This window comes from Leopardus geoffroyi, chromosome X, assembly GCF_018350155.1.
Source record: "Leopardus geoffroyi isolate Oge1 chromosome X, O.geoffroyi_Oge1_pat1.0, whole genome shotgun sequence".
Classification (NCBI taxonomy): Eukaryota; Metazoa; Chordata; class Mammalia; order Carnivora; family Felidae; genus Leopardus; species Leopardus geoffroyi.
Window position 1 is genome coordinate 77,502,428 of NC_059343.1, and position 24,912 is coordinate 77,527,339.

At 35.5% G+C, this 24,912-nt stretch overlaps 1 protein-coding gene across 5 annotated transcripts in view; it reads left to right on the top strand.

The window, feature by feature from the left end:
- The window catches only part of DIAPH2 (diaphanous related formin 2), a 995,484-nt gene that overhangs the window by 220,769 nt on the left and 749,803 nt on the right, over positions 1 to 24,912 (top strand). For all 5 annotated transcript variants that reach the window (XM_045470691.1, XM_045470696.1, XM_045470695.1 and 2 more), the window contains 2 exons: positions 14,290 to 14,364; positions 14,447 to 14,516. In XM_045470691.1, coding sequence (XP_045326647.1) covers positions 14,290 to 14,364; positions 14,447 to 14,516 — 145 coding nt within the window. The remainder of the gene's footprint in view (positions 1 to 14,289; positions 14,365 to 14,446; positions 14,517 to 24,912) is intronic.

Sequence of the window (24,912 nt, forward strand, 5' to 3'; positions counted from 1 at the left end):
GTACCCTTAAACAGCTTGTATGTATTTAAAGTTATTAAAAGCTTGACAAAACAGCCAACACTTAGAAATTTATTGTGAATGTAGGTACAGAACAATACTCTTGGAATATTTTGCATTGGAGTGGAATAATGAGGATAATTTTTTATGATGCTGAAATGTGAACAGGGCTTACAATTCTGAACACATATAATAAGCCAGTATATGAGTAATATTACTAAACAGGGTTGTTTAATATAGCTAATTTTAAGATTGTTCACTTTAACTTTCAAATGCATAAGTCACTTTTGGAAGACCCTAGTACATTTTACATAGAATAGAAAATAGTAAATTCAGTAAAATTATGTCCATATTTATACTTTCTTTTAAAATCTTGGTCAGTAATTTGAATTAACAGCAATAATATCCAAGCTCATTTAGCTAAGTTGGTACCATAAACATTAAGTGACATTGGATTTTTAATTATATAATATTAGCTTCAAAACACAATTTTAGGGGCGCCTGGGTGGCGCAGTCGGTTAAGCGTCCGACTTCAGCCAGGTCACGATCTCGCGGTCCGTGAGTTCGAGCCCCGCGTCAGGCTCTGGGCTGATGGCTCAGAGCCTGGAGCCTGCTTCCGATTCTGTGTCTCCCTCTCTCTCTGACCCTCCCCCGTTCATGCTCTGTCTCTCTCTGTCTCAAAAATAAATAAAAACGTTAAAAAAAAAAACAAAACAAAAAACCCCACAATTTTAATGTAAGGTGGATTCAATCTTATATATCATAATAGATGCAAAGTAGTTCTAAAAATAAAAATATATTTTTAAAACCAAAAACATAACAGTAGATACTGACTCAAGTTTCTGAATATTGTTTTCATAGGAGAAAATACTATAGCATGAAGGTGGAAAAAATGAGGGCCCTTCTTGGCATTCATTTCATATGAATTTTATACGACATGTGAATGTCCACTAAGGCAATGCATTTTTCTTATTTAAATTATGTGTTATAATTACAAAATCAATGTGTACATATAATAATTATCTAAAATAATTAGAAATTATTACTGGACATGTGGTTATAAAAGTGTTTAAAATCTAGCAGCAGAGTCTAGGCACACTAATTAATTGGATTCCTTAATAGAAACTTAACTTCTTCCTATTTTAAAACATTTTATATGCATTTTGTATTTTCTATATATTCAAAATAGTCTTGGGAAGAAAATTCTTATAAATATTTGTCATTTGAAATATTATTTTGATTTATACAAATTAATTTAACTAAAGGTCTTGGACACATACTAGAGTTTTATATACATCTCTTATTATTATGGGACTATTACTAAAGCAATTGCAACTTACCATGAAAGGTGCAAGTATCTCACTACCATTAAGATGAAGGTAAAAATAAAAGAAACAAGTAAACAAAGAGGGAAGGTGATATTTTTCAAAAAGCCAAGAACAATACCAGGTAATAATGTGAATATAAAGTAGTTCCAATTTTCCTTGTATCCAAGGAGGGAAAAAACTATTGAGAGACATGGCTGTTATCTCTTCAATGATAGTGCATCTTTTTTTTTTTTTTTCAGGAAAAAAAATTCTTTCTAATTCTGAACTCAAAATTTTATTTTGTGTTTCTTTAAATGAGGGATATTGAACAACACAGTAGAGTGAGTATTTGATAGTTTTCTATAAAGTACAGAGGATTTCTATGAATGTGCACTTCCTACTTTTGGGTCTTGAGTTTAAAAAAAAAATCAAGATGTTTCTCCAAAGACCCACAATAATAATACTGGTATGCAGCTTCCCAGTAATCCAACCTGCTACCAAGATGTAGTTGAGAAATATCCCTGAGGCTCTCCCCCAGGAATATCTATCATCTCAGCTAGATTTTTTATAGCAGATAGGTAGCTCAGAATTCACAATTAAGATGCCACTTAGCACCTGGAGTGCAGGTATTTTGTGTGGTTGGTTGAATGAAGATTTGTGTTCTCTAGATAGCAGTGTTTACTCTATGATCCCAGCTGTTCAACTGGTATTAAATAATTAAGGTGTAATTTGGGGAGATTTCCCACCTTGTCAGCAAAGCTATAGGTGTATAGCCTCTCACATCAGGCAGTTTAAACCTGAAAATCTTCTCTTGAGATGGAATGCATGAAGGCAGATTATAGAAGGCAGTATAATGTTATAATGTACTTTGAAAAACTAAACAGCTTCAAGTGAGTAAGCTTAGTGGTCTGCCATATGAATATGAAACTTAAGACTTTATATACCAAGAATCAGCCTGTATATATTTGATAAGTCTGTTCTGTGGCATGTGCTACTGAGAATATGAAGATTGAGTCCAATTCTATTTTGGAGGACACTACCTGAGTACTGAGGACTGCTTTAGGCTTTTTATAGGGCAAGGTACCATACCACCCTTGATATGAGCTTCAAAGAGAGGTTCCTATAGATCATTTCTTAAATTGGTCCAGTCAACATTCATTCATCAAAACGTATTGAAGCCTTGGTATTAAGTTAGAGTTTTTCATGGAGTTTTTAAAAATTGAGTTATTGTAAATTTCCATGTATAGAATTAGTATTTTCCAAAGAGTAAGAATATCCTGAAATGGATCCAGTACTAAAATTTAGTAAGCGTTAATGAATTTTTGTTTGATATAGAAAATGCCTAAGATTTTGTATTGTCGAAGTCAGCATTATGAGATGAGCATCAGTGAAAATGACAAAACCTTTACAATGTTAGTGAAAAAGACATTGACCTGGGGGTGTTCTCTGACCTTATGGCATACTTTGTATGAAAAAAACAAAAACAAAAACAACAACAACAACAAAAAAAACCCAAGAGAACAAAAAAATCCCACAACTTCTCTCTCAGTTTATTAGCTCATCATTACTTTCCCCTATGAATAGAATGCAGGATATGTGTTGCTAGAGTTGGTTTTATGTGTGCTTTTTATTAATTTTGGTTTCTGCTATTTTTTGAATTGTTTATAAGTTATAATAATGGTTTTACATATTGAAATCATGTTTCAAAATTTGGTGTTAATAGTTCGGGGCACTTGGTTGGCTCAGTTGGTTGAAGGTCCAACTCTTGATTTTGGCTCAGGTCAGGATCCCAGGGTCGTGGGGTCTAGCTCTGTGTCAGGCTCTGCACCGAGCATGGAGCCTACTTAAGATTTTCTGTCTCTCTCTGCCCTTATCCCCCACTCACACTTGCTCTCTCAAATTAAAAAAAAATTGCTGGTAACAATAGTTTGATGCAAACATTTACCTTAATGCATTTCTCAATTCTTTCAAATGATCTGGAAAATTGGAGTAATGAAAGTTAAGAACAGAAAGCTACATAGGAGTTAATTTTAATTGGCAAGAACAAATTATATATGCATATTGATTTTTCAAATGTGGTTGGGGATTTCTGAACAATATTGATATGAGGGATCTAGATAATAAATATGAATTATCAAATAGTACTTTGGAGATATAAGCACTATTCTGGACATATACTGTGGAGCCATATATAAGCATAATGCTAAACTTTTATAAATATATAAATTTATATATTTATATAAATATATAAACTTAAATAAATATATCCCAGATATATTAAGATATTTAACCATGGTTAATGAGGGCATGTATGTGAACAGATGCACACATAATGTTCATATTATCTTTTTCAGTTTTAGAGGAAAGGAATTTTAAATTATTATGTAAAAGTAAGAAAATTCTAGAGTGGTGACCATTAAAGATCACATTATGAGACAATATTTGAACTTGGTTAGTTTGTTTTTTTTTTTGTTTTTTTTTGTTTTTGTTTTTGTTTTTGTTTTTTTTTTTTTGTTTTTTGTTTTTTTGTTTTTTTTGACATCCACAATGAGGACCCAAAGAAATGGTTGTTTTTAGTGTGGTTTCAGTTATCTTGTGCAAGAAAAAAATATTCATGAGCATTAAATTTCTTTGATCTTTTTCTACATAGCTATCACACTCTATAATGAGTCTCTAATTCCGTGTTTTGGGAACTGCAGCTGATTGGTGAGAAGGACTGTAATATTCCTGTTGTTCCGTCATCAAATAGTAATTACCCTTCCACTCTCCTTATCCCTGTTACCATGAAAGAAAATTCATTTAACCTTTCTGTCGCCCACCATACTCAGACAGTATAACATGCAAATTGGAGAATGGACCAAAAAGGAAATGTACAGGTGGTATGTGCTAATGTCTATTATCTTCCTTGCATTCAAAGAACTTCTTACTAGATTCACAGCAGATAAACTTGATGTCAACTCTGTTTAATTATCAAGGTTTAAAGATTAGGAATGTGATTTCCTGGTGTAAGTTCATTTTAACAAAATTCCACTAAACTAAAATAAATTGGATGTCCTATGGAGTGCATGATAGAATTTTAACTGTATTACTTAGCTTAGGGAAAATAAACCAATACATTTTCCTTGTGGAAGTTAACATTTTATTATAAGTTTGGTGATATTACTAAGAAGGTGATTTTAGTAAGTGTCCTAACATAATTATATTCACAATTTTAAACATATGAAGAGAATTGAAAATATTACTAGCTTTCACTTGAATATTTGCAATGTTATTTCCTCTTGAGTCTCTTTGATTGAAAACTCAATTTCAATTTTCATTTACATTTCTTTTGCAAATTTTGGTTTTATTCTTTCTGTGGGATACGAAGATCTCTTACGTTTCTAACAGTGATTTTTAAAGGGGGATGGGGAGGAAAATATTCTTTGTTCTATAACCTCTTGGTCATTTTAATTTTTTTAAATGTTTATTTATTTTTGAGAGACAGAGAGAGACAGAGTGTGAGCGGGGGAAGGGCAGAGAGAGAAAGACACAGAATGTGAAGAGGCTCCAGGCTCTGAGCTGTCAGCACAGAGCCCGACACAGTGTTTGAACTCACAGACCGCAAGATCATGACCTGAGCTGAAGTTGGATGCTCAACCGATTGAGCCACCCAGGCGCCCCCTCTTGGTCATTTTAACAGATTTGGACTTAAGCCGTTTTACTATCTCCAAAGTAATTTTGAGATTTTACGATATTGATTTTAATGAATAAAAAACTTTTTATCCTTTGAGAAAATTTTTAATTTTCCCTCAGGAGATTTTTATATGTAACTCAGACATGTACAATTTTTTGTAAATATGTAAGAAGTTTGTTTTTATATAATTTAAGCAACTAGAAAGAGTGAACATTTCATCTTTTGTGAGAAACTCTTAAGAAATGTGTGAGTAATGGGGCACCTGGGAGGCGCAGTCGGTTAAGCGTCCGACTTCAGCCAGGTCATGATCTCGCGGTCCGTGAGTTCGAGCCCCGCGTCAGGCTCTGGGCTGATGGCTCAGAGCCTGGAGCCTGTTTCCGATTCTGTGTCTCCCTCTCTCTCTGCCCCTCCCCCGTTCATGCTCTGTCTCTCTCTGTCCCAAAAATAAATAAACGTTGAAAAAAAAATTAAAAAAAAAAAAAAGAAAAAAAAAAGAAATGTGTGAGTACTATGAAACAGCAGGATGTTTCTAGTGAGACCTGATAGGGAGAATAAATGCAGCCAGATAAAAAACACTTTTAAGTGAATAACAGAGTGTATAGAGAAAGATGGAATGTCTTTTTTTGGTGTTTTCTAAGGAAATTGTGATCTAGCTCAACACTATACATAAAGGTTGACATATTCAACCTTTCTTTTTTTTTTATTTTTTTTAACGTTTATTTATTTTTGAGACACAGAGAGACAGAGCATGAATGGGGGAGGGTCAGAGAGAGAGGGAGACACAGAATCCGAAACAGGCTTCAGGCTCTGAGCAGTCAGCACAGAGCCTGACGCGGGGCTTGAACTCACGGACCGCGAGGTCACGACCTGAGCCGAAGTCGGAAGCTTAACCGACTGAGCCACCCAGGCGCCCCGACATATTCAACCTTTCTATGAATCAGGTGAAATAAACAGTCAGTGAATGATATGCTTCAGAGTTATATGCACAAATGTGTGGAAATGGAAGTATTGTATCTAATAGATGCTTTCAACTTGGCAGAGATTGTTCATTCACCAATCTGCCATGTTGAATATTTCCAAGGATATTCAAATGCTCAAGTCTATTTTATTTACTTTCCTGTAGACAAACCTGAGTGGATATATATGTTTTTACTGAATTAAGACCAACACAGTCGTAACATCTACAAATCCACATTGGTTTTGTTTTTGCCATTTTATTTTTTAATAGATGTATATATTGATAGTAGAATTGTGTATGAAGTTGATTTAGCTGAACAAATGTCTTAAAAATGTTGAAAATGCTTTTTCATGTTTGGAGGTTAATGATTCATGTACTGAATGTATGATACTGTTTGTGTCGAGTAGTACATTGGTTTTAATCACCTAGGTTTCTGTTTCTTCCTCATAAGTTCATATAACAAGGTTTGTTTTTAATTGTATTCAAAAAATATTACATTGGAAACATTGATATTAAAATGAAATGTTTCCTGGTAGTAAAATATGTAAACACCATTTACAGTCATTTTTAATGACTCCTCAACCCTTTGAATTAGTTGTTTCATCTCTTATAATTTTGTCAATGTTCTGAATTCCCCCAAGAAACTCTAAGCTATCATTCATTTTATGTGATGTTGCAGTGATTTGGGTTGTAGTATAATATTACACGTGGGAATAGGACACCGTTAGAAATAAAATGCTTTGTACAAAACACATAACCCTCTATATTAGTCTTTAGCACTGCACAAACACTGGTAAAGGGATGACATGACTAATATTGGACTCCTGCACATGAGACCAATTCCCTTTACAGCTTAGGGGGCTCAGTATAGAATCTTCTAATTTTAGCTTTAACCCTTTTGAAATATAGGCATGAATATGCACAATCTAGTCATAAATGTACATGCAGTCACTATTTCCTATTATGTCTGTGTTGTGTAGAGTTTACTGAACTCACCCATCCACAGAATCTTTGATTTTAAGTTATTATTTACATGAACTGTAACTAAATGTAACTAAATTCAGAGTCTGAATCTTTATATATGAAAAGTTGAAGTTTTGGGAGACTGTGAAGGGTTTTCTTTTACATGTATGTATATGTTCTATAGGTACATTTATAGAGTTTCCCTTACTTTGTTTTGACTTGGAGAGCTAGAAAGGGGGAAAACTTTGCTTTCTCTTGGAATGCTCTGGTGTTTTTGTTGAATTTGTTTTTTTTACCTTAGATCATGCTGATTAGTATAAGTGGGACCTTTCTTTTTTTTTTTTTTTTTAATTTTTTTCAATGTTTATTTATTTTTGGGACAGAGAGAGACAGAGCATGAACGGGGGAGGGGCAGAGAGAGAGGGAGACACAGAATCGGAAACAGGCTCCAGGCTCTGAGCCATCAGCCCAGAGCCTGACGCGGGACTCGAACTCATGGATCGTGAGATCATGACCTGGCTGAAGTCGGACGCTTAACCGACTGCGCCACCCAGGCGCCCCTAAGTGGGACCTTTCAAAACAAGGACCTCAGATGGGGCACCTGGGTGGCTCAATCCCTTGAACCTCCAAATTCGGCTCAGGTCATGATCTCCTGGTCTCGGAGTGCCAGCCCCGAGTGGGGCTCTGTGCTGACAGCTCAGAGCCTGGAGTATGCTTTTTATACTAGTATTTTTTTTTTTTCAACGTTTATTTATTTTTGGGACAGAGAGAGACAGAGCATGAACGGGGGAGGGGCAGAGAGAGAGGGAGACACAGAATCGGAAACAGGCTCCAGGCTCTGAGCCATCAGCCCAGAGCCCGACGCGGGGCTCGAACTCACGGACCGCGAGATCGTGACCTGACTGAAGTCGGACGCTTAACCGACTGCGCCACCCAGGCGCCCCTGGAGTATGCTTTGACTTCCGTGTCTTCCTCGCTTTCTGCCCCTCCCCCGCTCATGCACGCGCGCGCGCGCGCGCGCGCTCTCTCTCTGTCAAAAATAAATAAATAAATAAATAAATAAATAAATAAATAAACAAACAAACAAAACAAACAAAAAACAAGGACCTCAGAAGTTGTGAAGGCTTGGGATAGATTTGTTTTATTTATTTATTTTTAAATTTTTTTTTAATGTTTATTTATTTTTGAGACAGAGAGAGACAGAGCATGAACGGGGGAGGGTCAGAGAGAGAGGGAGACACAGAATCTGAAACAGGCTCCAGGCTCTGAGCTGTCAGCACAGAGCCCGACATGGGGCTCGAACTCATGGATCGTGAGATCATGACCTGAGCCGAAGCCAGACGCCCAACCGACTGAGCCACCCAGGCGCCCCGGGATAGATTTGTTTTAAAACCTTGATCTATTTTGGGGGGCCTGGGTACCTCAGTTGGTTAAACATCAGACTTTTGATTTCGGCTCAGGTCATGATCTCACAGTTTATGAGTTTAGCCTCTCTGGAGCCTGCTTGAGATTATCTTTCTCTGCCCCTCCCTCCATTCACTGTGTGTGTGTGTGTGTGTGTGTGTGTGTGTGTGTGTGTGTGTGAGTGTGTGTCTAAATAAGCATTAAAAAACCTTAATATATTTTGATATTATTTGTCAAAATTATGCATGATGTATAAATAGATTCACTCTACACTCCCTTTCCCCTTGTAATTCAATGTTATTTAATGAGAATTAGCCAGCATTAAATATAATGAGAAATAAATATATTCAAAGTTGATAGTAACAAGTTAAACATATGAGATATAGGAGTATCAAATATTTAAATTATGAAATCTTTTTAAAAAATCAATCAGTAGTACAAGTCTAATGTATGTTTAGATTCCTCTGCATATTTCATACTAATTAAAGTGCTTTTCAGTAAATGAATGATGGAATGTTATTAACTGTTTATATTATTTTAAAGGAGTCTTTAATTTATGCCTAAAATTCATACTGTAATTTGGGCTAGAAAATTTAAAGAGCAATCAGGTTTTTGGTTTTTAACATTTTCAAAAGTTCAATACAGGCTTCACTATGCTGTTTCACATATATTATTTCATTTAATAATCAAAAAGACCGCATGGGGTATAGGTACTATTTTCATCGCCATTTTGAGGATGAGAAAACAAGTTCAGAAAGTTTAAGTAATCATAAATAACACAACTAAAATATGGTAGAGATGGGATTGGACCCTACATCTGTCTTTTTCTAAAACTGACGCGTTTAAACATGCCACCATGTGATCTCAGAATATTCCATTGATGGATGGTGGGATATTTTCCTGATCTTTGAACGGGGGATCTTAAACTTAGGGAAAGGTTTTTAATTTTTCACTTCTTGAGCAAAGAACCAGATGCTGGACTCCCTGATGGATATAGCCAAGCCTTTTATACTTAAGTTCAGAAGATACTGCCCTATTGTGGGTTTATTCTCTTGCTCCCTAGGTAAACATCCTGGTTTCTTTTTCAGTCTTCAGATCTAATCCTGGCCTCTTGCTTACTTATAAATGAATCTTTCTGACTGATCTTTCTTTTGTTTTTGTTTGGTGGTTTATTTGTTCCACCTGGTACCCTTGCAGGTAGTGGCCACAAACATCAACTTAGATATACAGTATGTCAAGACAACTCTTTGACTTAGGTGACTTAATAACATAAAATAACCAATATATTAATACTTGAAAAGACTGTAAACTATATAGCTTATCCAAAGGGGGGAAAAAGTGTAAGCTACATTCTGGCCCTATTCTTTTCAATGAGCTGCCTTACCTAAATCTTAATTGGAAGTTTTAGTTGGGTTCTCCAGATATCTTTCCTTAACAATATTTAGTAGATTTCTTATAAAGCTTAGGACTTTAAAAGACAATAAAAGCATGGTCTGAAAAGTACTTATGACACCTAAATGAATGAAGTAAGCTGTTAAATAAAGCAAAGCACATGTTTGTGTGTCTAGACATAGATATAATATAGATATGAGATATATAGATATAGATATAGATATAGATATAGATATAAGCTGTGTACACACGTGTGTACACACACACACACACACACACGTATAGACATAAGCTCAATGCAGATGTTGTTACAGAAAATTATCTTCTGTTCCTGTTAGTAATTTCTAATGGCATGATTGAAATAAACATGGGCTTTGGAGTTAGACCTGGGTGTGAGCCCTAGAACTGATACTTGTTGAGTGATGTTTGGAAAGTTACTTAACTACTTTGCTTCTCATTTTATCTGAAAACAAGTTTCAGAATGGCTAAAGTTTAAAAATATTTGACAGTGTGAAAAGTTGGGAAGGATTCTGAGCAAATGGAGCTGTTACACTTTGCTGAAGGAATGCCAAATAGGATAGCCACTTTGGAAAGCAGTTTCTGGAAAAGTGTAACATATACTTACCATGAGACCCAGCAATTCTACCCCAATTACTTTCCCAAGAAAAATTATGGATATTTATAGAGGTTTTATTCATAATCATGAAAGCCTGGAAATAACCAAGATACTCATCAACTGATTAATATATTAAAAAACAACGGTATATCCATACAATAAGAAGGGATGGGCCACTGATAAATGCAACAAAATGGTTGAATATCATAATATTTATGCTAAATGAGAAAAGCCAGACACAAAACCTGCATACTTTATAATTCCATTTCTAATGACATTCTAGAAAAAGCAAAACTAGGGTTACATAGCAGATAAGTGTTTCCAGGGGGCTGGGAGTTTGGAAAAGGGATTGGCTTTGAAAAGGAATAATGGAGTATTTTGGAGTGATGAATATGTTGTGTATCTTTTTTGTATTGGAGGTTGCATGATTATGCATTTGTCAAAATGATTTATTTTATTGTACGTAAATCTTCAGTAAAAAAGAAAGGGAAAAAACCTTATGTTTCAGAGTGGTTATGGGAATTATAAGAGATCATTCTCTTTCCCCATTTTTTATTCTGTTTGGTTCTTCATTATCCTCTGCTGCTTCTATGTTTCTTTTATAAATAAGGTGTCTGTGATAAATTACAATTTCTTATCTCAGGACTGAGATACTACTGAAAATTTATGTATATATCTGTCTTTATTTGCAATCTCTGAGGCAGATTTTAAATAGAGTCATCAACTGTATATTTATACCTCTAGATATTCCAATTAGTATGGAGTAACTCAGAGCTGAAATTTACATACTGTGAAAAATGTACCAAATGTACTTGCTTGGACTGAATCTCTGTCCTGTGGCAGTGGGAATTCACGGTATGGTTGAGGGGGTGTATAAAGCAATCTTGAATTTTGAGCCTGAGTCTTGCTTGAGAAAGGCAGTGTTCTATGTCAGTGGTTCTCAAAATTGAGCATCAGAATCACCTAGAGGTTTAGTTAAAACACGGATTGCTGGGCCCCGTCCCCAGAGTTACTGATTTGGTGGGTCTGGGGTGGGGCCCACAGATTTGTATTTTTGACAAGTTCCCAGCTGATGTTGATGCTGCTGCTAGTTTGGGGCACGTACCTTGAGAACCACTGATTTATAGTTACTTCAGGTGTAGTAGTATCAGCATTCTTGCCGATGTAGAGTAGCCAACATTTTGTTTTTAAACTGCTTCATCATTTCATGGCCACTTTTGTATTTGCTAAAATCAATATATTTATAGAGAGAGGGAGAGAAAGAGAGAAAGAAAAAGAAAAAACAGCATTTGGCTAAAGGCCACAAAGTGTTTAGTGCCTGAAAGAGCAATGATTTGGCAAGAGAAAAAGAAAAAAAAAAACATATGTTTAGCTGCATTCCCTTCCTTTTAACCTGTCGAGTGTCATCATGCTACATAATTATTTTATCCCTCTAGTATCAGGCTCCTTTTGGACTCCTATTCTGTCTACTTTAAAAGTCTTGAATATTCTAACGAGGCCTCCACTGCCCATTGGCCTAAAATATTCTGTTAAGACTTTTCACTGCCTAGTTTTTAATAAATAGGCCCTGCATCCTCACACTTAGGTTTCATGAGTATCCTATTTTTTTCAGACCAATAGTAATTTCCACTGAGTTAAACCAAAGTACCATAAACCGCACAATTTGAAGAAGTCTGGGATGTGTGGGTGACTGATGTTAAGTGACCAGATAATAAGTAATGTTCTTATACCAAACACTTTCCTAATCCAAGAAAAAATTAACCAATAATTTTAGAAGTACTGGGTGTGAAAAGAATATGAGTAAAATTTAGAATCTTGAAAAGCAATTTATAAGTATTAAATTTAAGGAAATCATAGATTATTTTATCTTCCTAAATGCCAAAGGAGATACCAAGGGCTGGGTATATAAATTTGTTCAGAATTTCTATTACTTTAAGTTTTCTGTAAGGGTATATTGTGCTGTAATATCTGCTGATATATTATTCTTAGAGCTGATGTCATTTTATTTTTCCACCACCACCCCACTGATTAGGGAGAGTCTTTAGAGAAAATGGCTCATTGTACTGATTGATTACATGCCTCAAATGAACAGTAGCTTGCTGCCAATTATCATTACAATGCCATATTGATTTTTTCTCATTTTCACTATGGAAATTAAAACAATTTGTTTAAAATGAACTTCCATATACATTGTGGATGTGATTGGTTCTGAATATTTGAGGCTAGATCAGAATATTGGGTCAAGGGACTTGAAATGTGTTGGGTAGTACAGAGGAAATTTTTGGACATATGACTGCTGATTAAGTGCAATCTAATCTTGCATTTTGTAAACTGAATAAAAGAATGATGCTGCAGAGACCCTACTTGGGAGACTCCTGTCACATTAAAGAAAAGGTAACTAGGGCTAAACTAGAATGTTATCAGACACAATGAAAAGGAGGGGAGGGGAAATATGTGGGAGTCATTCTACAAGTAGCATATTCATGACTGGATGACAGAAAGTCAAACCAAGCTGTACATGATCAGTCTTCCAGCCTTTTACCACACATGGGACTTCATTTGCTGCCATTCTTCCAAGACTTCTTATTCAGCTGCAGCCACACGGATCTCCTCACAATTACTGGAATACTCAAAGCATACTAGCTACCTCCTCAGGACTTGATTTGTCCTTCATCCTTCTACTGTGAAAGTCCTCACTTCTTTGAAGACTCTGCTCAAATGCCACTTAATCAAACAATCTTTCCCTGACAACACATTAAAAAAATCACATCCTGGGGCGCCTGGGTGGCGCAGTGGGTTAAGCGTCCGACTTCAGCCAGGTCACGATCTTGTGGTCCGTGAGTTCCAGCCCCGCGTCAGGCTCTGGGCTGATGGCTCGGAGCCTGGAGCCTGTTTCCAATTCTGTGTCTCCCTCTCTCTCTGCCCCTCCCCCGTTCATGCTCTGTCTCTCTCTGTCCCAAAAATAAATAAACGTTGAAAAAAAATTAAAAAAAAAAATCATATCCTGGGGTGCCTGGGTGGCTCAGTCAGTTAAGCATCCGACTTTGGCTTAGGTCATGATCTCACGGTTTGTGGGTTCAAGTCCCACGCAGGCTCTGTGCTGACAGCTCAGAGCCTGGAGCCTGCTTCGGATTCTGTGTCTCCCTCTCTCTCTGCCCCTCCCCCGCTCATATTCAGTCTCTCTCTCTCCAAGAGAAATAAATATTAAAATTTAAATATAAATAAATAAATGCTTTATAGCTTGATGGCAGTGCATATGAAACATTTGCATTCTGTGTCTCTCAAAAATAAATAAAAACGTTAAAAAATATTTAAAAATAAATCACATCCTGGCATTCATTATTCCTTGTACTAAAGTTGATTTTTCTTCATAGCTCCAAACTACTGACATTTTATTATATACTTGTTTATCTGTTTATCATGTCTCCTTTTTTGATAGTAAGCTACATGAGGGTAAAGGCTCAGTTTTGTTGCCTGTTATATCTCTATCATCCAGAACATGCCTGGTGCTTAGTAGGTACTCAATAAATATTTGTGGAATGAATGAAAAGAATAAATACAAAGGTGAAAGAGATGGAGATCAAAAAATTATGCCAGTATTTCAGGTTTGAAGGATTCAAAGAATAGCAGTGTTATTAACAGAGCATGGAAGAGTGGAAGAAGAGTTGATTTAGGGTAACAGAGATACAGGGGAAGATCAATTTGGCTTATATATGCCGACTTCAGTATCTGATGCTGGTGAAACAACCAAGGCATTACTGTGGAATAGGCAATCTAAAATGTGAAGAGAAGTCTGGCATTGAGGTAAAGATCTCTGAATCATCTTATAGAGTCAATACTTATAGCAATGGAAGTAGAAAAAAAATGACAAGTGTTATAAAGACAGGATTATCAGATTTAAAAATCAAAATTTCATTTTGGATATTTAATGTTTTAAATATATAAATTATTTATACACATTTTTTTGATCATTTTATAGCTGGGTTAACAACTTTAGCCATGAAGGTCTCGGACTCTTATTGGATGTGCTGGAAAAGCTTCTGGACAAGAAACAGTAAGAATAAACATGAAAAAAAAAATCACCAAAGCAGAAATTTTTGAGCACAGTGTAACCTGTTTATTTCCCCTTTATTCAGGCAAGAAAACATAGACAAGAAGAATCAGTATAAACTTATTCAGTGCCTCAAAGCATTCATGAATAATAAGGTAGGTAGTATTTATTTCTGCCTGTGACAAAAGGTGAGAACTTGCCCAGCAGTATATGGAAGTATGAAACTGACAAAATAGTAGGTGCTTATTCAGTTGTCAAAGGGTCTTTATGGTGCAAATCATAATAAGCTTCATTGAAATATATTTAAAAATATACTTTGCTTCACAAAATATTTACTGGTAGTTTTTTACAATTATCGAAACATAAATCTGTTCCCAAATTATATATATTTTCTTTTATGGTTAAATGCTATGTGTTGAATACCAGTTTTTACAGAATTTTTATTCCATTGAAAAGGAAAATCCAAAAGTATGGTTTGACTTGTGTGCTAAGAACCAGCAAAAAAGAACTTGTTTGCAATGGTGAAGATTTCTCTTCTTTGTTCAATTAATGTCAGTGAATTAATATACATAAAAGACATTTTAGGAAGATAGGAAGGTTTTTTTGTATATGTATAGCAGTTGCAATATGAGGGACTTTACAAATTCTAGACAAGGGTTTTTTTTTTTTTTTCAACGTTTATTTATTTTTGGGACAGAGAGAGACAGAGCATGAACGGGGGAGGGGCAGAGAGAGAGGGAGACACAGAATCGGAAACAGGCTCCAGGCTCTGAGCCATCAGCCCAGAGCCCAACGCGGGGCTCGAACTCACGGACCGCGAGATCGTGACCTGGCTGAAGTCGGACGCTTAACCGACTGCGCCACCCAGGCGCCCCAGACAAGGGTTTTTTTTTGTAACAGTAATCTTTGTACAGGTTATGAGGTTATAGTTATTTTTTCTATAAACTTTTTGTTACTGTATTAGATTTGCTCTATATTCCTATAAGTAAAATACCACTAGTTAATTAATTGTATAATTCTCTTTAGATGGTGTTTTTGATAATCTCAAGATATTTAATAGAAATAATTATAACAGTAACCAAAAACTGCACAAATGTGTAGCTATTACTATAATATAAATGTATAGCTATTAATAACTAATGCTATAAGATTCTTTAATCTGTAGTCTTTCTTAAACATATGGGATTATATATGATTATATATGTATATATTATGCACACATGTTAACAGGAAAGAACATCTGACATGTGTAGAAGATACTTGCTAGTTGACATAAGACTGCTGTATAGACTATACTAATTGTTCTGTTCCTGGAAGTCTCTTTCAGAAAGATTTCTATCAGCATTAATACAGAATTTCACAACTTTTGTACCCTTACTGTTTTGCAACAGATTTGTGCAGATTCTAGTCTCTTAACAAGACAGCACTAATGAACCTTGCATCTCTACAAATCAAGATGAATCTCTTTATTCAATTGATAGAAACAAAGAAATAATAGAACAAAAACAGTACTAGAAATTGGGAGATATAGTACATGATTTACCAATAAGTTGAGTGGCATTTAAAAAATCATTTGAATTCTCTGGCTGTCAATCCCCTCATCTGTAAAATTAGTTGTAGAACCCTTAGTTTTAAATTCTTATTGACTCGCATTGTCAACTCTCACAGATTCCCAGGATACTAAATAACTGTAATCAGGGTAGCAACTAGATAAATTCATAGTAATGAGATTTCCTGTAGAGCCTTTTCCCACAAGGCATTAGTTGTTAAGTCAAAACATAATTACTTATTACTTAAGGAGTTTGGCAGTTTTAAAAAACATGATGGCTTGACTTAGATTATTCTAAACTAACGTCAAGTTTTAGTTAGGACATTTTAATAACTTGCATATAAATGCTTAGGAAATGAATAAATGGTGGATCTTTTAAATTATAGGCATGTGAAACAATAGGTGTAAAGTACATATTCAAAATAAAAATATATGTATATGTTATATCCACTCCATGTGGAATAAATTATCATAGTCAAAGCATGACACTTGCATCTGAAATGACTTAAATTTCACATTTGTTGGACCCAAGAAGTTTAGATTGCTTTCTTCAACAACTCTTTTCCTTTATACAAAACATGTAATGATAGGACCATAATAGGATAAAAAAGTAACCCATTACCTCTTAGCTTCCATTGCTGTCATATTGCTCTTAAGTTTAGAGTGATGATTTCTTTTTTCCTCACATTTTTATTTAAATTCTAGTAGGTTAACATACAGTGCAATATTAGTTTCAGGAGTAGAATTCAGTGATTCATCACTTACACCTAGTGCTCAGCACCTAGTCCTCATCATAGCAAGGGCCCTCAACATTACCCATGACTCACCTAGCTCATTGCCACCCACTTCCCTCCATCAACCCTCAGTTTATTCTCTATCTTTAAGAGTTTCTCATGGTTTGTTTTGCTCTCTCTTTTCCCCCCTCCCATATGTTCATCTGGTTTGTTTCTTAAGTTCCATATGAGTGAAATCATATGGTATTTATCTTTCTCTGACTGATTTTGCTTAGCATAATGCACTCTAGCTCTATCCATGTCATTGCAAATGGTAATATTTCATTCTTTTTGATGGCTGAGTAATCTTCCATTGTATATATATAACACCTCTTCTTTATCCATTCATCAGTCGATGGACATTTAGGCTCTTTCCATAATTTGACTATTGTTGATAGTGCTGCTATAGACATTGGGGGTGCATGCCCCCCTTCAAATCAACGTTTTTGTATCCTTTGGGTAAATACCTCATATTTCAATTGCTGGATTTTAGGGTAATTCTAAGTTTAAAGTTTTTGAGGAACTTCATACTGTTTTCCAGAGTTGTTGCACCAAGTTTGCATTCCCACCAGCAGTGTAAGAGGGTTCCCCTTTCTCTGCATTCTCACCAACACCTGTTGTTTCTTGTGTTGTTAATCTTAGACATTCTAGGAGGTGTGAGGTGGTATCTCATCATGGTTTTGATTTGTATCTCCCTGATGATAAGAGATGTGGAACATCTTTTCTGTCAACCATCTTGGTGTCTTCTTTGGACAAGTATCTATTCATGTCTTCTTTGGACAAGTGTCTATTCATATCTTCTGCCCATTTTTCACAGGATTACTTGTTTTTTGGGTGTTGAGTTTAATAAGTACTTTATAGATTTTGGATACTAACCTTTTGTCAGATATGTCATTTGCAGATATCTTCTCCCATTCTGTAGGCTGCCTTTTATTTATTTATTGTTTTGATGGTTTCCTTTACTGTATAGAAGCTTTTTATCTCGATGAAGCCCCAATAGTTTATTTTTGCTTTTGTTTCCTTTGCATCTGGATAAATATCTAGTAAGAATTTGCTCTGAGTGAGGTCAAAAAGGTTGCTGCCTGTGTTCTCCTCTAGGATTTTGGTGGTTTCCTGTCTCACATTTAGGTATTTAATCCATTTTGAATTTATTTTTGTATATGGTATAAGAAAGTAGTGTAGTTTCATTATTCTGCATGTTGCTGTCCAGTTTTCCCAAAATCATTTGTTGAAGAGACTTTATTCCATTGGTTATTCTTTCCTTCTTTGTCAAAGATTAGTTGACCATATAGTTGTAGGTCCATTTCTGGCTTTTCTGTTCTGTTCCACTGATCTATGTGTCTGTTTTTGTGTCAGTATCATACTCTCTTGATGACAATAACTTTATAATAGCTTCATATATAGCTTTCTATTTCTTTTGTCATCTTCAAGTTCTTTCATAATGTAGGTATTTTATAGTTTTCAGAGTACAATTTTTTCTTTTTACTTCTTTGGTTAGGTTTATTCCTACATATCTTATGGTTTCTGGTGCAGTTATAAATGAGATTGGTTCCTTGATTTCTCTTTCTGCCTCTTCATTATTGGTGTATAGAAATGCAACAGATTTCTCTATGTTGCTTTTATATCCTTCGACTATCCTGAATTTGTTTATCAGTTCTAGAAATTTTTTGATGGAGTCTTTCAGGTGTTCTACATAGAGTATCATGTGGTCTGTAAATAGTGAAATTTTGACATCTTCCTTGCTGAATTGGATTCATTTACTTCCTTTTGTTTTCTGATTGCTGAGGCTAGGACTTACAGTACTATGTCAAATAACAATGATGAGAGTGGACATCCCTGTCTTGTTCCGGACCTTAGAGAAAAAGCTCTCAGTAGATATTAGACACGGGTCTTTTGTATATGGCCTTTATGATGTTGAGGTATATTCACTCTATTCCAACTTTGTTGAGGTTTTTTATGAAGAATGGATGCTGTACTTTGTCAAATGCTTTATTTACATCTATTGAGAGGATCATATAGTTTGTATCCTTTCTTTTATTAATGTATTTTATCACGTTCATTGATTTGCAAATATGGAACTACCCCTGCAGCCCAGGAATAAATCCCGCTTGATCATGGTGAATAATTCCTTAATATACTGTTGGATTTGAATTGCTGGTATCTTGTTGAGAATTTTTTATCTAAGTTCCTCAGGGATATTTGACCTGTAATTTTCATTTTTAGTGGTGTTTGTCTGCTTTTGGAATCAAGGTAATGCTGCCCTCATAAAATGACCTTGGAAATTTTCCCTCCATTTCTATTTTTTGTGACAATTTTAGAGTAGGCATTAACTCTTCTATCAATATCTGGTAGAATTCCACTTTGAAGCTACCTGGCCCTGAACGTTTGTTTGTTGGGAGATTTTTGATTACTGATTCAATTTCTTTACTGGTTACTGGTCCGTTCAAATTTTCTATTTCTTTCTGTTTCAGATTTTGTGATTAAATGTATCTAGGAATTCATCCATTTCTTCCAGATTGCCCAATTTGTTGGCATATAATTTTTATAATATTCTCTTATAATTGTTTGTATTTCTGTGGTATTTCTTGTGATATCTCCTCTTTCATTTATTATTTTATTTGGGTCCTTTGTTTTTTTTTTTTTTTATAAGTATGGCTAGGGGTTTATCAATTTTGTTAATTTTTTCAAAGAACCAGCTCCTGGTTTCATTGATCTGTTCCACTGATTTTTTGTTGTTGTTGTTTCTATATCACTTATTTCTGCTCTAATATGTTATTTCCTTTCTTTTGCTGGCTTTAGGCTTTATTTTATTTTCCTTTTCTAGCTCTTTTAGATTTAATGTTAGGTTGTATATTTGAGACCTTTCTGGCTTCTTAATATAGGCCTGTATTGCTATACTTCCCTCTTATGAGTGCTTTGCTGCATCCCAAAAGTTTTGGACTATAGTGTTTTTATTTTCACTCGTTTTCTCTCTCTCTCTCTCTCTCTCTGTCTCTTTATATATATATATATATATATATATATACACACATATATATACGCACACATATATATACACACACACACATATACATATATGTATATATATGTATACATATACATATATATGTATATATACATGTATACATATATATGTATATACATGTATATATACATGTATATATATATATACATATATATATATATATATATACATACATATATATATATAACTTCTTTAATTTCCTGGTTTACCCATTCATTCATTAGTAGGATGTTCTTTAACTTCCATGTATTTGTGGTCTTTCCAAATTTTTCTTGTGGTTGACTTTAAGTTATAGTGTTATGATCACAAAATATGCATGGCATGATCTTAATCTTTTTGTACTTGTTGAGGCCTGATTTATGACCCAGTGTGTGAACTATTCTGCAGAATGTTCCATGTGCACTCGATAAAAATGTGTATTCTGCTGCTCTATGATGAAATGTTCCGAATATGTCTGTTAAGTCCATCTGGTCCAGTTTGTCATTCAAAGCTATTGTTTCCATGTTGATTTTCTGCTTAGTGGATGTGTCCATTGTTGTGAGTGTTAGATACCCTACTATTAATGTATTATTATCAATGAGTTTCTTTGTGTTTGTTATTGTTTTATATATGTGGGTGTTATGTTGGGAGCATAAATATTTACCATTGTTAGATCTTTTTATTGGATAGGCTGTTTTATCATGATATATTGCCCTTCTTTATCTCTTCTTACAGTCTTTGGTTTAAAATCTAGTTTGTCTTGTATAACTATGGATACTTTGGCTTTCTTTTGATGTCCATTGGAATGACAAATGGTTCTCCATCCCCTCACTTTTAATCTGCAGCTGTCTTTAGGTCTAAAATGTGTCTCTTGTAGTCGCCAGATAGATGAGTCTTGTTTTTTTTTTTTTCTTTTTATCGATTCTGATGCCCTATGTCTTTTGCTTGGAGTAATTAAACAATTTACTTTGAGAGTGTTTATTGATAGATATGAATATAGTGCCATTGTATTACTTGTAAAGCCAGTGTTTCTGGAGATTTTCTCTGTTCCTGTCTTTGGGCAGTCTTTGTTGCTTTCGGTCTTTCTTTCCCACTCAAAGATTCTCCTTTAATATTTCTTACAAGGTTGGTTTAGTGATCAGATACTCCTTTAGTTTTTGTTTCTTTGGGACACTCTTTAGCCCTCCTATTCTGATTGACAGCCTTGTTGTACAAAGTATTCCTGCCTGGATATTTTTCCACTTTAGCATGTTGGATATATCATGCCACTCCCTTCTGGCCTGATAGGTTTCTGTGGAGAGAACTGTCAGGAACCTGATTTATCTTCCCTTGTGGTTTAGGGCTTTATTTTCCCTTGTCTCTTTCAGCATTCGTTTCTTATCTCTTTATTTTGAAATTTTTACTATGGTATATCTTGGTGTTGACTGGCTTTTGTTGATTTTGATGGGAATTCTCTGTGCCTCTGTGATTTGCATGTCTTTTCTCACCGAGGTTAGGGAGGTTTTCAGCTATAATTTGCTCAAGTCAACCTCCTGCCTCTTTCCCCCTCTCTTCTTCTTCTGTGACTCCTATGATACAAATGTTATTACACTTAATAGTGTTGCTGAGTTCCCTATGTCTACATTCGTGGTCCAATATTTTTCTTTCCCCCTTTTCAGCTTCATTATTTTCCATAATTTAATCTTCTAATCACTTATTTGTTCCTCTACTTCTTCCATCATCTGTTCAGTACATCAGTCAGTTTTGCATTTCAGTTATAGCATTTTTTATTTCAACGTTACTAGTTTTTAGGTCTTGTATCTCTTTGGTAAAGGTCTCTGATTTCTTCTATGCTTTTCTCAAGCCCAGCTAGTATCCTTATGATTGTTGTTTTAAATTCTAGTTCATTCCCATTACTTTATCAATTTTGATTAGTTCCTTGGCTGTGACCTCTTTTTCTTTCTATTGGGATGAATTACTCTGTCTTTGCATTTATTCTTGTCTCTGTCCTTTGTGCGTTAGGAAATCCTGTTCCTAGTCCTATTTTTACTAGAGCTGAAGCTTTGCAGCACCCTAGGATCAGTACACCTGCTGTGTGTGTGTGTATGTGTGTGTGTGTGTGTGTGTGTGTGTGGCGGGGAGGGGGTGGGTGGGTTGTGCTGATCTTTTGAAAGAGAGGTCTGCTGCTGCTCTGGCTGTCAGTCACACTTGCCCTATTAAAAAATGCACCTGCAGAATGCAGAGGGACACAGATTGGTTTGAGTGTCTCAAGCCTCCACTGTGTGTGCTGTGCTGCTCTCTGAAGTTCGTTGGTGCTATTGGAGGGATGAAGAATTGTGTGGGCCCACTGTCTTCCATTGAGAGGGGCATTTACATCCCTTACTGTTCTGACCCTCACAAAAGAGCAGACAGTCTCTCCTCTTGTGTCCAAGGCTTCTGTCATGTCCCTGACTTCACCCTGTATCTGCACTGTCTGCCGACCCAGTGGTGGTGCAGCGCTCCTTTTATCTCAGATGCATGGCTGGGATTCACGGCTCCACAAATTTTAGTGACCCAGTGCGACAAGGACCCATGCTATCTCTGGGGGAGGGTCTTGCTGCACTGTGGCTGGTTGCAGTTTTTCCGAGAAAAGTAGCTGCACGAAATGTGCAGTAGCTTGGAGTTCATGGTAAAGCACAGCAAAAAAACTGACATCCAGGTTACCTCTCCTCAGCATGTTTTTCTGCCCATATGCTAATAAATGGGGCAGCTCAATGGGAAGGCAGAGGCCCAAGAGCAGACACTGTGCTCTGAGAATCCCCTGAATCACATGGAAGGGACAGTTCCCCTTCTTGGAGGGCATTTGGGAGAGGCTGCCCCAAGTGTTTTTCTTGTGCAGTGCCCTGCGTGCTGCTGTGCTGCTTTATCTCTCCCTTTCTCTCCCTTCCTCTCCCTCTTCCTCCCCCCTCCCACCCCAGGACTAGGACTCCCTTTCCTCTGTAGTCCCATGATTCTTTTCCCCCCCAGATCATATCACTGCATTTCTTACCTTGCATGTTGTGGCCTCTTTTCTCCCTGTAGTTGTGCAGTTTGTTCTCTCAGTCTTCAGATTGAATTCCTGGGTGTTCAGAATGTTTTTTTTTTAAAGTTTATTTATTTTTGAGAGAGAGAAAGAGATAGAGATAGAGTGTGCCTAGGGGAGGAGAAGAGAGAGAGGGAGATACAGAATCAGAAGCAGGCTCCAGGCTTGGAGCTGTCAGCACAGAGTCCGACCCAGGGCTCAAACTCACAAACCACTAGATCATGACCTGAGCTGAAGTTGGAGGCTTAACTGAGCCACCCAGGTGCCCCCAGAATGATTTGATAATATCTAGCTGTGTTCAAGGTATAAGGCAAGCATAAGGTCCTCCTACTATTTCACCAAGTTAACTCCTTCCCTCAGTCTATTTGATTTTTAAAGCTATTATTTTAAGTTTGGTAATTGCATAATAAATACCGTTCTCTTAGTTTTACACTATGTTTTTCATGTATTTTTCTTGCTATTTAGTACCTACTGGCCACCTTTATACATATTTGTCCATTCTGGTTTTTGGGATTTTTCTTTTTTTTTTGCTTCTTTTTCATCTTGTCTCTTCCATTTCTTTTTTTTTTTTTTTTCTGTCTTGTCTCTGTGTATGTTCTTATTTATTATGACCCCTGGTAAAGTTACATTTAAGAGCTTTAGCTATATTCCCCTTTTTCCCCCAAATTCTTTTGGAAGTTAAATTAGGAATTATGAAAGTATTCGTATGTTTGGTACTTAACTAAAAGTTAGCTTGAAATGACAATTTTGATCTAATTAAATGTAGGATTCCACTGTTAAACTAATGAGAAACAAACATTTCATAAGAAATCTGAGAAATACTTTGTGGGACAAAGATCAAAGAAAATACCTTCTAAATATAGTGAAAACCAATTTTAGCCTTTTTTCTTTTTTGTTTTATAATATAACTTTATTATTTTTAGTGTTCTGTGTTATCAATCCCAGCATAGCTTAAAAAAAACAAAACACTAAATCCAAAGTTAATATAAAAAATTCAAGGTAAAACAGTGAACCCATTGGGGTTATCTATATACCTGCTTCCATTTATTCTAACAATTTTTAACTGTTTAGCCAAATGTGTGCACATAGGTTTTAATTATGAGTTCTCTTTTTTCTCTCCAGCAACTTCTCATTGCCTAGCTACTTTTTTTTAGTATTACTTTATTTTTATTTATTTATTTTTTTGTTAATTTATTTTCAAGTTATTTAACATACAGTGTAGTCTTTGCTTTGGGAGTAGAACCCAGTGATTCATCTCTTACATATACCCAGTTCTCATCCTTAAAAGTGTACTTCTTAATGCCCCTCACCCATTTAACTCACTCCCCCACTACACCCCCCTCCAGCAACCCTCAGTTTGTTCTCTGTATTTAAAAGTCTCTTATGGTTTGCCTCTCCCTCTGTTTTTATCTTATTTTTCCTTCCCTTCACCTATGTTTATCTGTTGAGTTTCTCAAATTCCACATCTGAGTGAAGTCATATGATATCTGTCTTTCTCTGACTGATTTATTTCGCTTAGCATAATACCCTCCAGTTCTGTTCACATTGTTGTAAATGGCAAGATTTCAATTTTAACCTTTTAAAACATTTCTTTTTCTGTTCATACTTATAATACACACTTGTGTGTTCATATCCAAGCCTAGAAAATTAGTGAAAATGGTGCCTTCTCTGCCTAGTTCACTGTGACACTTACCAAAACCTAGTCACCATTTCCTTGGGTTCATAGCTTTTGTAATGTAGCACAGCTTCCTGAAAGGGGGAAGATAGAAGATGGTATGGAAGAGGTTTATTGCTTCTTTAACCAGCATATAGTATACAAAAAGAACTTTCCAACATTTTACCCCTTTTGTTTAATTTTATTTTCTATACAAATTAGAGAATGTAACCATGAATTCTAGATATCTCCAGAGAGATCCAATGACACAAGTAGAGTTACTTTAGAAAATTATATCAGTAAGTACTTTACATGTTTTTCTTTGTTGAGGAAATACTTATTATTCAGGTATTTCTCCCAAATATTTATAGATTTTTTAGGCAAGCTAAGGGAAATCATATCTGATCGAGGGGCAAAAACTCCCAAGATGCAGTCATTTCAAATTGAAAAAAAATACATAGACAAGCAACTACATTTGAAAAACATTCATGTAATTAAATAGAACCTTATTGTGGAGATATAGGTTTTTAG